This window comes from Phyllostomus discolor, chromosome 3, assembly GCF_004126475.2.
Source record: "Phyllostomus discolor isolate MPI-MPIP mPhyDis1 chromosome 3, mPhyDis1.pri.v3, whole genome shotgun sequence".
Taxonomy (NCBI): domain Eukaryota; kingdom Metazoa; phylum Chordata; class Mammalia; order Chiroptera; family Phyllostomidae; genus Phyllostomus; species Phyllostomus discolor.
In genome coordinates this window covers 27,498,556-27,514,510 of record NC_040905.2, presented here as the reverse complement: position 1 = coordinate 27,514,510, position 15,955 = coordinate 27,498,556, and the positions used below count along the sequence as shown (strand labels likewise).

Genomic DNA, 15,955 nt, shown 5'->3' with positions numbered 1-15,955 from the left:
TCCAGATTATATCACGTTGGGTCTTTTCCAGTTGACAAATTGGATTTTTTTTTGAAAGCATGGCAGTTGAATTTTTAATAATATCTAGGGTTGTGGGGGAGGATGAAAAAATAAAAATAAATTAATTTTCTTGTTGTAAGTGCCCTTAATCGAATTTTAGAAAGTCTGTTTGGGGAAGAGGAAGTTAAACGTTGGACAGAACATGATGAGACACACAGATGCTTCAGTGTGGTCAAAGTAAAAACAGATTCCAGGTGCTCCAGGGGCTGAAGAAAACAAGCTGCAATGAACTCGTGTGATGAGGGGTCATTTCACATGTCAGCTTGGCTAGGCCACGGTGCCTAGACAGGTGGTCCAATATTATTCTAAGTGTTTCTGTGAGGGTGTTTTCGGTTGACATTTATATTTAAATTAATGGGCTTTGAGTGAAATACAATGCCTTCCATAATGTGGGTAGACCCCATCAAATCAGTTGGCAGCCTTTAATAGAACAAAAACTGACCTCTTCCTGCCCCAGTTCCTGAGTGAGAAGAAAGTTCTGCCAGCAGATGCCTTTGGACTTGAACTGTAACACTGACTCTTCTCTGGGTCTCTGGCCTGCCGGCCCATCTTATAGACTTTGGACTTGCCTGCTGGCTTCCAAAATCACGTGAGCCAATGCCTTAGAACTAATTATCTACCTACCTACCTACCTACCTACCATACACATCCTATCAGTTGTTTCTCCAGAGAGCCCTGGCTCATACAACTGCAGAGGAAATTCCAAGAGCTCAAAGTCTCCTGGTTAACCATCACCACCCACAGCCTCCTCTGTCTTTCAGGAGCACATGGCTGTAGCTGCCTCCTGGGAGGGTTATGCAATGCCTTTGTTGTTGTTTTTGTTCTTATACTGCAAAGGCCAGCAGGATGCCAGGTCTTGGGGAAAAAGGTTCACTCTGGGTTTGTAAGAAGCATTTGAGCAGCACGGCAGCTGTGAAGTTAGAAAACGCTGCAGAACAGCAGAAGAACACCCCAGGATGCTGAGGCAGGCGGCAGATGTTTCAGAAATAATTTATCAATTAAAAACCTGCTGGGGCTGGCACTGTCTCCCGCGCCCCCACCCCTCCCCGTAGCCCTGCCCTCTCTCAAGGTGCCTAGATGTGGTGTTTCTGCAGCTGGCTGGTCCTTGTTCAAGGTGGGGGCCTGTCACACCCTTAGGTTTTGCTCCCCGATGCACACACAGGCTCACACGCGTCCACACCTGGCCTGTGGAAGAACGTGGACCGAGGATGGGCAGCAGTTTTGTTCTGCTTTGGGCATGTGCTTGTGTGCGTGTGAGCCAGCACTCCAGGTCGGAACACACCCCAGGTCCTTGCCGGGTGAGAAAATGGGGTACTGGGTGAGAAAACACCAGGAGTCCCCCCCACCCCGCCCTGCCCCAGTGCAAATCTGTGTGACCTGATTCTGGATCTTGAGGCGGAATAGCTGTGATTATTTTTGTATCCTGTTCATACCGGTTACAGGAGACCTTTGGAGAAAGGCAGATGTCTTGTTTGTCAAAAGCTGCTCATAGCCGCCCCTGGGATTCCTGCTCGTAATTCCTTCCTAAGTCTGTTCCCAAACGACAACCAGCACAGGGCCAGCTGTAAGACGTTTTAATCAACTGCCTTAAGCTTTTCCATTTTAGGGCATTTGAAAGTGGGCGATTGGACTTGAGGTGCCACATGTCCACCCTCGACTTTGTGTCTGGGAAACAATTTGTGAAAATACTCATCACACGACTGTTCTTATTTCTATAGAAACCATCTAACAACTCCAGTAAAATGTAAAAGAAAAATCCTTGAAATATAAGGAAAATCAAACCATGATAAGAAGTGCAGGGGATTTATTATAATCAGTATTATTCTTGAAGTTAACAATGATAAACTCATTCAGGAAGACATTTTGCTTTCAAAGATCCGGAGCCCCAGATGCACGCCACATGCAGCTAAAAGTACATGAAATACGCGCCCTGGGAAACATAGCACAGCACTCCTGGCTGCAGACCCAGGAAGTAATGTTGATGCGTCTGAATTTCTGTAGCGAAGGGTGCAATGGTCTCATAGGCCTGACCTAGAGCTGCCTTCTCTCCGCAGCTCCTCTGAGATGCAGCTCTAGGAGGTGGCGGGGGAGTGGGGAGCTCTTTGCTCGGTGCGCCTCACAACAGTGCTGTCCACCGAATCTGCAATTCCAAAGCCGGCCCCAGTGTATGCCAGCATCTCAGAGATGAAGAAATACCAGATGTGATGATGCGATACCTTTAAGGCTAGACTCCAGCTTCTGTAGGTCAATGGGGCGGGAAACCAAACATTGCCTTTAGAATGCCACATGCATTCTCCAGGTGGGGATGGGTGTGTGACTAGGTCTGCATCACTTTTACCAGCCGGCAGCTGTGGATTTGATAATGGCGTCAGAGAGGCTGGTGTGCAAGCTGCTCGCCGCACGCTGCTGGCCTGCAGCAAATGCCACCGTGGGTGAGCGGGGCAGTTGGGGACACCCTCTCCAGAAGCAGATGCTCTGGAGGATTTGAACATCTGAGTAAAGAAGCCCTTTGGCTTCTCAGAAGAGCAGGGCACTCCACAGCTGTGAGCCAGAGAGCAGTCTAGGGCGGCTCCAGGCAGAAAACGCGTGCAGACAGCAGGGTCCTCTGACGAGCCCCAGTGACCGACCTTGGGCCCAGGTGAACGTGCACTCAGGCAAAAGGAATTCTGGGCAGTTGGACTGATTGACAAACAGGTTTTTCTAGCTCAGATGGAATGCACTATTGCTATTTCTCCCTTCAGAGACAAAGGGCAGGTTTTTGTCTGGTTCTCTATGCATTCAATTCTCTTTCTATGCATCCTATGCTCTTGCTGTAGCGTTCCAGAATTAGCCATACGTCTGTTCCCCCACCTGGTCAGTGCTCACTTCCAGAACTCAAAACAGCTCTAGAGGCGCACACTTACAAGCACAGGCTTGCCCCGTTCCTCTGACGAAGCCTGTCCTGGTGCAGAGGCAGCAAGGGACCCACGCTGAGATGTCACCCTGGAAGTACTACCTTTGGGCAAACTACCTACATTCTAATTTTTCAGCAAGATGACTTGTGGGATACATGAGCCATTTCAATGATTCAAGCTTTTCTTTGGTTCTCCTGGGACTGCCTGGCGCTGCCCTGCACAGGGATCCCTTGTTGCACAGGGAGTGACATTCAGGGTTGCTGTTTGCAGTTTTCCCAGCTTTGCCTTTTGAACCCCACCCCCATAATTAACACCTGCATTTCTTATGCTCTCTTAATGTTAAGGCTGAATTGTCCTAGTACTGAAAACCATGAAATGATTGAACTTTTCCCCTTAATCGTAATGCAATCCTCCCAAATTTGTGCCCTCTTGTTTTTGAGACCACCTGCAAACATTTTAGTCAATTGCTGAAATAGAACTAAAGCTAAACTCTGAGCAACTTCACTTTGCTCAGGACTCGGCAAGTTCTGCTAATGGCACTGTGGTCCTTGGACACCAACCAGGACTCCCTGGAAACAAGGTTTGGGGTCTGTTTCTAGTTTTTGATACAGAAATGTAAGGCAAAGGAAGGGCGCTTTGCTTGGCCTTAGATTTCCCAGTGGAGCCGTGTTTTGAAGACGCAGTTCTCTTTGCCGGGGAAATACCAAATGTCGGGAAACCAGACACGGCTGCGGAGGGCGCTGGGTCCTTGCTGGTCACTTGCGGGGCTGCTGGATGTTCTGGGTTCTCGGGGACATGTGTTTGTCTATGGAGGCGTGGGGCTTCTGGTGAGCCACCTGGGCGGCCGCCGGGGGGAAGTCTTTGTCGCCCTGTAGGGGACAGAGAACGAACGCATGGGTTCACCAACACCAACAAGCCGCTGGTTCATGCAGGAGTGAAGCCCCAACCCCGTGCCTACCGTGTCCCTGCAGCGCAGGTGACAGAATGGGGACCTGTGACCGGCAGAAGCCTGCCTCCTGGGCTGCGGGGGTCCTGAGACTCTCGGGAGAGCTGAAGGGGCCCTGAGGCCCACCCAGCACCCGGAATGTGAGAATGCTCGCTGCCTATCACTGGGAACTCTGGATGTCTTGCTTCTGCTAGAACTGTTCTTGTAATCTTTTGAACCGGGGGCCAGACAGAATCGAATCCAGGGTCTTAAACGCAGGTTTGTCACCACAACTGCAAGGCAAGAAGGAAACACACAGGGCAGGGCTGAAAAGTGTGTGGTGGCTCCTGCCTCTTGGCAAATCTGCCAAATCCCGGAGAAGGTGCCCAGCTGCTCTCGGGGAGGAATCACCCTCTCCTGCCAGCAGTGCCTGCGTGGCTGGGGCAGGTGGGGCCACGGCTGCTCTGGCCGAGACAACGGACCATGTTTGACCTTGAAACAGTGTCTGCATTTAATTTTCTCGCATGCAGTGGATGTGTCGCTCCTCTGTCCCAGTGTCTCTGGATGGCTGTGGTGAGCTGTCCCTGGCAACGGATTTTCTTTACACATCACACGCTAAGTGCCCAGATGCACTGGGAGCCACAGAACTCCTGAGGAGGATGGTGTTACCGCGTCCTCCTCAAAATGGGAGTTAGCTAGCTGGTGGGAGGCCCATAGTTACAAATCGCTGGGTCCACCCAACGAGGGAGCTCTTGAAACATCAAGGGTGTGACTAAAAGCCATGAGTTTACTCCTGGGGTTGGCGAACATCTTCTGTAACATGTCAGGTAGTAAATATTTCATGGTTTTTGAGTCATATTTCCTGCCTCAAGTGTTCGGCTCAGCCATGGACAGGGCATGTAGCATGAGTGCAGCTGTGTGCCACGAAAACCTTACCCATGGACACGGAAACCTGAATTGTGTATCATTTTCATGTGCCGCTACACAGAACTCTTATTTCGATTTTTTCAACCATTTGAAACTGTAAGAGCATCCTCAGCTCACAGGTCTCCCAGCAAGCAGCACTCGGCCGGGGGTAGCTGGGACTGCAGGGAAGGGAGACAGGTGGGGGAGGGGAGAGGCAGCCACGCCCACTCCTGCTGTGAGCTCTAGGCTGTCACTGTTCGCAATTCCTCACTGTGAGCTCTGGGGACAGGAGACGACAGTGCACCGCTGGACCGGACAGAAGAACGGCGTTTAGCAAAGACAGACAGAACTGAAAGAGCACATGCTGAGGCTGGGTTTGAGGAAGGCACTTACCCGGGCGATCACACCGGAGATGAACACTGTGGGTTTAGGCGGACTGCAAGACAAGAAGGGAAGAGGCGATTTAGCAGAACAACTCGCAAAAGGGGACCAGTGTGGCAGGTGATGGGAAGGTGGATGAGGCTAGTTTTAGGGGAGGGCAATAAGCAGTGGCTGAGGAGGGAGGCAGAAGTGGGAAGCAAACCCCTTCCTCTGTGTTTTCATCACAACCACCACCTGGGCTCAGGACCCCTTCGAGTCCTTCTCCCGAGGTGAGTTCAGGCAACAGATTGCAGCAAACAGCAGGTGAGCTGCCGGAAAACACTTGCTTTTTATTCTTGTTCTTTGGTTCATCCTTAGTGTGTAACTATGGGCAAGCCCAGTGGTTTTGGTTTCGGGAGATTATAGACATCGTTGCTTGTTGAAGCAGGAGAACAAAGTCTCACAGGATGAACTTGGAGACTCTAAGAAGCTCCCTGTCCTGTAGGCCCAGGGTCCCCTTCCACAGTCTTCATGGAGCCCGTGGCTTCCAGCAGCTTCTAGTGCGTGAGATTCAGAGCCAGTGTGAGGCTCCTGGCCCCTATGGGACCCCAAGGGGTAGAAATGTAAGGTCTGTCTGAAAAGCTATTGTCATTTTTAATGTCTTTTATCATACTGAGCTCACCCACTGTCACCAAAACTGAGGGGATGGATTACAGGGCTGAAGTGATACGCATTTCTCATTGGGAAGCGGACAAACGAAGACGTGTTAGAATCACTTGTAATTCTACCACCTGGAGACAATTGATTAACACAGTGGCTATCCTTCCAGTCTTTCGATGGATAGGCAGACACTCTTGTGTCCTTACTTTCTTTTGCTTTTCTTGCAAAAAGAGTCATATGTTTAGTGATCTGCTTTCTCTACTTAGGATGCAGTGAGCAGCTGTGCATGTTGTCATGTGCTCTTCTGTGTATTCTCAGATGGCTGCATGTGTCACAGCTTTAGCACATCAGAACACAGTTCCAGGGAGTACACAGGAGCATGCACCTCCAAGATGGCTTGGGCAGGGACAGAGAGACCTGGGAGCCATGGGTGACTATGCAGCGAGTCCAGTGGGGACAGTGTGATGGGGGTAGCTCCAGGGGTGGACGGATTTGCTCCAGGCCGGTCTCGCTGGACAGACAGCGGAATCCATCCGTGAGCTGCCCGGCTTGCCTCCCACCAGCTCTGCTGCTGGGTCCTTTGAGGGAAACCCCTCGTCTTAGCTCTGTGTTGCTTTGGGCAAAAGTCCCCATGGTCTGAAAGTTCACTGTTTAAATCCCAGAGAGTTTAGCACAAACATCCCAAATTCCCCCAAGTAATTTCTGTTACTCCAAGAGAGTAAGAAACTTCAGGTCTTACTAAGCAGTACCGAAATGTCCCCACATGACCGTGGCTTTACTTAGCTTTTGTTGTGTGGTTAACTGGCCTGGATTTTTTCCCCTTTTAGCACAAATATGAATTGCCACAGGTTCAATAGCCAGGCAGAGATGAGTAAGCTCAGCTCAAGTGTAAGCCCCTCCGTAATATGTTTGGGTCTGTGTGAATCCAAACACGACTGCAGTGACTGCTCACTCCACCCCAGGGAGGTCCGCCCAGTATTCACGGTCGAGGGGTCTGTGTGCAAAGCTTGGAAACTGTGCTCTGGATTCTTACTGTTTTGGAAAGAGATATGGAAATGGCAGCACAAACATTTCTTAAATGTTGAATGTTCCTTTAAAAATCTAGGAGGAGCCTGAAACGGGGATGGTTTGCCCTGATAACTAATTTTGCAGCATCACCTTCCAGGAGGGCCTGGCCCTCTGCAGGTACCATGAGTGCAGTGCATGGCTGCTACCATTGTCTCCACTCGTTTTACTGGTTTGTGACCTGAGTCCAAGGCTCTGAAGGCAGACTCAGAGACGCTCCCTCCCTGCCTGCAAGAATCCGATGAGAAAGTCACCCATGGGGAGTGACTCTAGTCAGAAGAGAGAGAGACACAATTGAGGAGATTAGCTCCTCTGTCCAGTGAGCCCCTAAGGGCAGCTGAGGAAGCTTGGGCCATTTAATACACACACACACACACACACACACTTTATATATACATATATAGTTTGTATATATATATAATCCTTTCTGTCTCTCTACATAGATATACATTAAATGTATTGCTGAAAAGCACACAAGCATAAAAAAGTTAAAATAACTTCTGTATTACTATGTGTATAACACACACATTTATGCACTGAAAAGAACTATAAAAAATGTAACTGAATCAGCAGATAATGTTCTGAGGAGGTGGTGCATCTGGCTCTGGGGAGGGGAGGTGGCTCCGTCACAGGCAGAACGACAGCCTGCAGCGGCCACCCCAGTGGCCTGTTTCCTCTACCTGTTCCCTCTGTGTGTGTGGCGGAAGGGTCTCCAGACCTCAGAGCCCTGTCATGGGGTCCTACACTTCTACTGATGGCCTCCATGGCCTCAGAGGGGACCCTTCACACTCTGGCCCTGGGTGTCTGCTACGTTCAACATGACGAGGGTGGGTTCTAGGCCTTGACTTGAGTGTGTCTTGGGAAACGCACGTGTGGATGGTCATGATAAGAGGCCACAGGGACCCTGTTCCAGCCTGGACATCAGGAAGTGCAGGTGGACGCTGCAGCCTCACTTCTGCTGTCTGATGCCCGGTGGCGGGTGCACTTTTTATTTCCCTGGTGCCCATTTTAGCGTCTCTCCTCAAACAAGCCCCTCAAGGAGACTGTCACAGCACGACTGCTAGACAGCTATGGACACTCTGGACTCTGGGGCCGAAGGAGGCACCCCCCTACCATCGCAGCTCATTCCCGGAGCGGGGTCAGAGGCTGGTGTGCAGACCTAAGGGCTCACATGGCCCATGCAGATGATTCTCCTCACTACCCCCATTCCTACAGAGGCGCCCACACTGTGACTCACCAGTACTTAGCTGCTGGCTTGTGAGGGTGTTTTGGATTCTGCTCATCAAGGAGCAGTGCACCCGAGGAAAGCCCGCTGGGCTCAGAGCAAAGGAAAAAAAACTCCTTGGATCCCGTATGGTGGAGAAAGGCTCTTGCTGCAAGAGTGCACTTTTTGTTTGTTCTGTTTTTAAAACATCAAAGAATTGTGCTGTACCTGCCAAGTCCTGCCAAGGCTGGAGGGGGGGCTCCCGCCTGTGTCAGTTCTGGTAAGCAACCCTCCTCCAGAGTCCGAGTTTGCTTCAAAGCCCCAGCAAGCTCAGCAACAAATGAACGCTTTTTAAAAATGTACCTTTTAAGCTATTTTTAATTGTACAATTCAGTGCCACTAAGTACACGCACAGTTATACAGCCATCACCACCATCCATTTCCAGGAGTTTTCATCACCTCAACAGGAACCCTGTCTGACAGACGATGACTCCCCATTCTCCCTTCCCTTGAGCCCTAGTGATGCTGTCCTACTATCCGTCCTGACAGTTCAATGGTCCAGTACCTCATGTAGGTTTTCCTCTTGTGTCTGGCTTCCTTCACTGAGCATAATGTCTTCAAGGGTCATCCATGTGGTAGCACGCGCCAGAATTTCCTTGCTTTTTAAAGGCTGAGTGACACAGCATCGTGTGGCTGGAGCACATTTGGTTTACCCACTCATCTGCTGATGGACACTTGAGTTGTTTCTGCCTTTGGGACTATGGTGATTAATGATGCTACGAACACGGGTGTACCCCATTCTGTTTGAGGCCCTGCCTTTGATGCGTCCGTGTGGACACTCAGGAGTGGACTTGCTGGGCTGTGTGTTGATTCTGTCTTTAACCCGAGGTGCCACCATACTGATTCCCACAGACGTCCCACCAGTTCGGATCCCCGCCGGCAATGCACAGGGTTCCAGCGCCTCACACCCTCACTGACGCTTGTTACTGTCTAGTGTGTGTGCAGTGGCATCTCACTGTGGTTTAGATTTGGCAGATAATTTTAAGAATATGCTTCTTTGCATCAAGAAACAATGAGTACCAATCTGCATTGATCATTCCTTCAAGGTCTTTATGATACAGACTCTCCCTGCACCACCCTGCCCACAGTCGGCTTCTCTTTTCTAAAACTGAAAGGGCCGCAGTCGCTGGTGAGGATGGAACTGCTGGTAAGGCCGTAGGGCAGCAGCTGTGAGAAGACGACAGGAGGCTGGCCTCCTGTGTGACATCTGAGGGACAGCATTTCCACATGGCCCTCGCCCTGGCGGCTGTGAGCTGCAGGGCAGGTCTCCTTCGGGCATGGCCAACAGGCCCGGTGTCACTGCCCTTTTCCCTCTGCGGTGAATAGCGTGTCAAATTGGTCAGCGTTTCTCTATTCCACTTATAGTGTAAAAACTCTTTCTAACCTCCTTGAGCTTAAACCAAAACTCACAAACGAGAAAACCCAGTAATGAGTCTGCTCGCGAAGCCGTGTTTGCAAAGACACGTGTATTTTGAATTCCATTAGGGTTCCATGCAAAGCATAACCTACATTTCCAAGATTCTAGAAACTGTGATCTCGGCTTTGAGGATTTATTTAATCTGATGGAAATCACTCTGACAGCTGTTGTTTTGAAGATGCAACATTACTTTCTCTCAGGAAACAGAGACAGTGAAAAATATCACTCCTGCCCACCCCATATCCTCAGGCCTCTCCAGTTTTTAGAAACCACTTATTTAAAATGAAAGGAACTGCAAGTGAGGCATAATTAGTAGAGACTGGAGGCTGGGTGACACTTCCTGTGAGTCAGCGGAAGCTGCAGCTCTGCCACACCTGGCGTAAGCAGCCCCGAGTGACTGACACACATAGGTTTCCAGCATTCACCTGTTACAAGACCATGTGGGAGTCTCACCAGGGTCACCTGTCCTGGACAAAAATTTCCTGTTATTTATGTTTCCTTGATTAACAGCATTTATGCCTTACCAGCATTCCAGCCAGGCAGGATTGAAATGACAGTAAACGTTTCATGAAAGCGTGACCCTGGGGAATGCAGACGCCCCCAGGACCAGTGTGACGGTCTCATCTTTCCGTGGAAGTCCTCAAGGTTGAGCAAAGGAATTCACATTTATAAAACTCCCCTGAAGTCTAAAACAGCAGTTATTGAAATATATGTCAATAGATTTTATTCAGCTCAATATATCTAAAATACTACTAGCCCAACATGTAATCAATGGGAAAATGACTGAGGTCACAGTACTTGACACTTGTGTGAGCCCTAGACTTCACGACCCGGACCGTCAGAGGGGAGAAGTGAGGTGGTCCCTGCCCAGCTCTGAGCAGTCTGAACTGACCTTGGCTAGTGCAGGCCCCTCCCACGCAGCGGTCATCAGTAGCGCTGAGTCATCCCGAAAACAGGACCTGGGAGCTGGTTGTCATGTAACACCCCCTCCGCTTCTGGTAAGAAGGCATGTGAGTGCTCAGGAAGGGGTTTCCCCCTAAAAATCTCCCTAAAAGTCCAAGTTGCCTATGAGTCAGGGAGCAGCTGTCTCACACAGGCCCAGAGAGCTGTGTCAGAGTCTCTCTTTCGTTTTTCAACGGGCAGCTCCCATGTGTGTGAGGAGGGGCCTGGCTTTTCGACGCCCAGTGACAGAAGCACCCCACTGAACCTGCAGCCTGCTCACTAGGGGCACCGTGCTGCTCCCGGGCCTCACAGCCTGCAGGGTGTCTGTGTGCGGCCACAAGGGGGTGGAGGGGCATGCTGGTTCCCCAAATCCGGCCCGCTGATGGGCTGCTGGTGAAGGGCTTCCCTGTGCCCTGAGGAGCTACAACGTTACCCACAGGGCTTGCCAGTGCTGATGGAGCCCCTCCTGTAGCCAGAGAGAGAGGAAGGAGCAGCACAGCCATCGTCCTCGGCAGCTCACGCCAGCACAGGAGTCAGGTGTTGATGTCTGAAGTTTTGAATGGGGATTGGTGCCAGGAAAGAAACGAGCAGGTGCTTTGCTCAAGTATACTTGGGGAGACTGATACGTAGAGGGGGTCAACATAGATCCCGGAAAGGTGATATTAAGCTGAGATCCATGTGTGCATATGCACGCTCGTGTACTCACAAGTGTGACAGGAAGAGGGACCCAGTGCTAGGGCACAGTGCACAAAAGGAAGGCTGGAAAAGGATTTAATTCACTTTCATCAGCACGAAGTCAGTGAGGGCTAAGGGCAGACTCTTCTCTTGTAGAGACGGGGCAGCCCAGCTTGCATGACGTGCCCCTGGGAAAAGCCATCCTCTCGCTGACCCTTCCTATGAAAGGACAGAGGGGGGTCTCTTGAGATACGCTGCCATTAGGATGGCAACGTAAAAACAGATTCTGCTGTTGATTTTTTGACTTCTCCCTAAACCTGTGGCTTTGTCTTTTCACAGAATTCACAAAAAAATATATTCCCACCTGGGGTGATTTTAAATACCTTTTCTAGTAAATAGATAAAAAACAAATCCTTTCTAGCCATTTTAGTTGAAATGGCTTTCTGGTTTGCTGTTCATTTATTTGGGTTATTAATTTTCTAGACGCCAAAGTAATAATTAGCATGGCTGGTGACCAGAGGGGAACATCGCACTTGACTGCGTCCAGACATTTCTTTGCAACGTCATTCTTCAAAGTTAGACAGTCAAGGTTGTGTCTCTTCTTCAGCCGGTTTCAGAAGCTGAGAGCTCTCCCACAAGATGGCACTGCTGGTCCTTGTAGCTCTCGGGCTGGCAAAGCCTCGGCCAGCTGGGCGTGCAAGGGACACTGAGAGCAGACATCCCCGCAGACAGGACGAGTGTGTCCCCCTTTCCCTGAGTGATATGCGATTGTCCAGTGAGTCTAACTTAAGGCAAATAAAACACAGCTCAAGTGCTTTGCACTGTAAATCTGAGAGAAAATAACCTGGAACCCGATTCCTGCTAGATTTGATGTATGGAGTTTGTATTTTTTAAAGGGCATAGCAACGGTACTCTTCCGAGGGAGAGCATTGGAGCTCGTGTTCAAACTGGTCTTGGAACAAGAGGAACGGACCTCAGCCGTCCTGGGCCGGGGAGCTGTCTCTGCTCCCTTACTCAGCCCCGATGGCCCGAGGGGACCCTGACTTCAGGACCAGACCTTAGTCCAGGCTGTTCTGAGCCTGTTCCAGAGCTGAGTGTGGCTCCGGGTCTTGGTGTGGGAGGATGCTCTTCTTTTCTAAAAGCGCTGTCCTCTGGACGACACTCCACCCAGAGACACACAACTGCTGCTGCTCCAGATGAGGACGCTTCACGCACCCACTTGTTTAGGCAGAGGGGCTGACACCCAGTACTGAATGTGCAGGACGGGTGAGTCCCATAGATACTCGGAGTGTGTAATGAAATCTATCACTGGTTCCGGCGAGGCCCGGGCATCTCCATCTTCCCTCTGGACCCATTTCCAGAAGACTGCTCTATTCTTAGTACTCTATATGCAGGAAGATTTCATCGTGTGACTTGTGGCTTTTCCCTGCTCCTTCTCCTTCTGTCTTTACTGTGTTCTCCCTCCTTCCCTGGACGCAAAGATGGTAAATACAGTTAAGTATTCTAATTACTTAGCTTGTGTCTTACGGATTTAATACACAGAGGTTGTTCTGGGCTGGGGGAGTGCCCCTATTCATCAACAATGCAGAGTGTGGCAGTCTGTGACGAGAGAAACCCAGGCCACCCCTCCTGACAGTGCGTGGGTGGGCTGGGCACCCGCGTGGTTTGGAAAATCCACCTCATTCTGCAGCACAGAGAGAAGCCATGTTTAACTGAGCAACTGAGGACTGGCTTTGGAGACAAATGGCTCTGGGCTCATATCTCAGTTTGAATGAGGAGCTTCTCTGAGCCTTACTGGCCATCTGTAAAATGGGAACAATCCCTAGTTTGCAGAACAGCTGGGAGCTTAGTGAGACTACACAGCACGCACTGTGCTTAGAATATGGCCTCCACGGACACAGTCACATTTAGTTGTGATAAGTAGTGAATTAACTGCCTGTATAAGGACAGTGCGGAAGTTGCTGTTTTGTCTTCTAAAGTGTCATTTAAGAAATCTCTCTTTTTTCTTAAAGACTAGAGAATTCTAGGGCTTCTTAGAGCATCTTTGAGGAATGACAGAGTGTCCACTTTGACTGTCCTCATTCCTGTTCTAACTCCATACGGTGCCGTGGGGCAGGATGCGAGGGCACTCCGGTGGGAAAAGGTCGTCCCAGCGCCAAAGCATTTGAACCCATGCCCACCTCACTCCCAGAAAACTGTGCAGGGCAGGAAAATGGACTGTGTCGTTTATACAGCTAAATGTTCCAGAAAAGATACCTCTTAGGAAAAATGTAGATTATCATTACAGGGAAGGGCTAAGCCTTAAAAAAACAAAACAAAACAAACCAACAATTTAATGTATGTGTGTGTTTTACCATGTGGGTTGTCAAAGAGGCTGGAAAAAGAACAAGAAACGCTGCCTGCTGGTTCGGTCCAAAGCTGTGCTATTGGAAGACGTTGGCTCCAGGCGGACCGGCCCTAAATACGCTCGATCAGGCGACACCGGTGGTATCTGGAGATTCCTGCCTAGGACGCCCTGCTTCTCCAGTCAGCTCCTTACCCAGAGAAACCCTCCGCTTTCCCGCGGGGCCCGTGTAACTATCACATACGTATTAGAAATTTTAAGTGTTATTTCATTTCCGTAAGTAACACAACTTTGTGTCTGACACATTTGCTTCAGCGTCTTCCTTTCGAATTCCAACCGGACGAAAGTGCCAGTGCTGACCAGACAGGTGCTAGGACATCAGAGCACTGTTACCCACATGGGGAAACCAGAGCCAGCCGGCCGTCCTGAGGGCTAAGAGTCCTGTCTTACAGCGGGACGGTTTTGGGAGGAAGGTGCCCAGGGTTCCGCGCACAAAGGACATATTTTGTAGAGGATGTGTAGCTCGGCTTTCAAAAAGAAAATGATCGTGTTAGTGGAAAAAAAAAAATCTGACAAGACAAGTGCTAATAGAATTCATATTACAAAGAAGTACATACTGATGTTAAATCAAATTACAGACACCAAAAACTTATCTGGTCTGGCTCTACTCCGCTCTCTGGAAGTCCAGGTGGCTGGCCTCCAGTGGGACCAGCTATCGCTGGGATGGGCTTGGGGAGAATCCAGCAATAAGAGAGCAGAGATGCCTGATTTAACTGGCTCTCGAGGACCCTCAGTGAGGTCCCTCAGGGAGCAAAAGGCAGAAGTCCTGGGAGGACCAGACACTGCTTAGGTGAGAGCCAAGCGCCTGGGACGCCTGACAAGAGCACCCGGATTTCTCTGTTGCTGGATTCACCAGTAATTACATTCTTAATCCACCGTCCAGACCCAGGGCAGGGAGGGACCTGGTAGCTGGTAGCCGGCCCCTCCCCCGCCAGCCAGCCAGACAGCCCGGGCTGCCCCCTGAGCTGCCCTCCTCAGGGGTCTCCCGATCTACATTCAGCTGCTGCCTGGCTCTGCGGACTCTCCTCAGACCACACCATGCCCTCAAGCCTTTTCAGGAATTAATAGAAAAAGAAGAGCCAAGTCAAGTATGTAGAAAACTAAACCCACGGCCGATTCTGCTTACTTTTTAAACCCGCGAATGAGTTAGGATGATGACTTCCGTTCAACCCAAGAGCCCCCCCGCCCCCGCCCCTACGCTCAGAGCCAGCACTCAGGACACTGCAGGAGGAACAAGCAGGATGCACTGGGCTGCAGCTAATGTCTGTCACTCGAGGTGGTGAGAAGTGCACTCTGAGCACTGCGGAAGGTCTTCATCCACTGACTACTGAATATTCAGACGCTCTGATCGTCTCCAGGGACCGGCTCACTCCCTGATAAATTAGTACTCAGGGCCCTAGGGTGTACTTGTTTATTAGCTGGTTTCATTTATGTATTCACCCTAGATCAATAGCTTTAAATGCCGAGCATGCCTCAGCATTAGAAAGCATTTCATGACGTTGGAAGGGCCTCCGGTGTTCTGCCTGTCCAGTGGCTGCAGGGAGACCTGTCACCACTCCTCACCACGGCCATCCTCGCTTTCCTGCCCACAAACAGGCACTCGGCATTCTCCCCCTGAACGGGGTTCTGGGGTAGGGGCTGGGTGAAGACGGAAGGCGTCAGAGAGCTGGTCCCAGAGGCCAACCAGGGTTACCAGAAGCTAACCTGGAAAACAGAGAAACCGTCCCAGCTTCAACGTGGCCGGTGTTTGCGGCAACCGCGGGAAAGCCGAGTGTGTCCTTATCGACAGGAAGAAACTCCACGGGCCGACCTTCTGTCGGGGGTGTGAGTTCTCCCAGGGCTGCTCCTGACATTATGCGGAGAACCCGAGACTCTCTCTGGACTTGGCAAATACTGCTTTCAAGTGAAGAACAGCGGAGCAGGAGCAGGAGATAAAGCGCACACCCCACACGGGCTGCCCTGGACCCCGCGCCCAGTGGTCTCATGGCCACTCCTGCTGCCAAACGTTCCCCTTGGGGGTCTGCTTCCTTGGGGCCCTTTCCTTTGCTTGCTGTGGGGACAGTCAGGTAATCTGCTTTTAATAACAGCTAATGTTATTAAAAAGCCGGGCAGGTAAATCAATGGCAGCGAGGCAGTTTCGTGGGGCTGAAAGAGAACAGACAAAACACGCCTTCTGAGAGCCAGGTGGCCCTGGGCCACCTTGAGTTGGACTCTGAACCTCAGTGTCCTCACCTGAGACGAGGAGCTTGTTACCCCTCGGAGCTCACAGGAACTGGAGGAAGATCAAGTGAGCTCCATGTGTTAGGCACACCGCACACACAAGGTGTGATCCGGGAGAGAACTCTCAGGAGGTTAGCATGTAACCTGAAGCAGACTGATCCAG

At 50.6% G+C, this 15,955-nt stretch overlaps 1 protein-coding gene across 1 annotated transcript in view; it reads right to left on the bottom strand.

Moving 5' to 3' along the window:
* Positions 1–1,844: 1,844 nt before the first annotated feature.
* LOC114510171 (death associated protein) overlaps positions 1,845–15,955 on the bottom strand; it is a 55,378-nt gene continuing 41,267 nt past the window's right edge. The window contains exons 3-4 of the mRNA XM_028528875.2: positions 5,179–5,221; positions 1,845–3,823 (exon numbers count right to left, since the gene is read on the bottom strand). Coding sequence (XP_028384676.1) covers positions 3,710–3,823; positions 5,179–5,221 — 157 coding nt within the window. The 3' untranslated portion in view covers positions 1,845–3,709. The remainder of the gene's footprint in view (positions 3,824–5,178; positions 5,222–15,955) is intronic.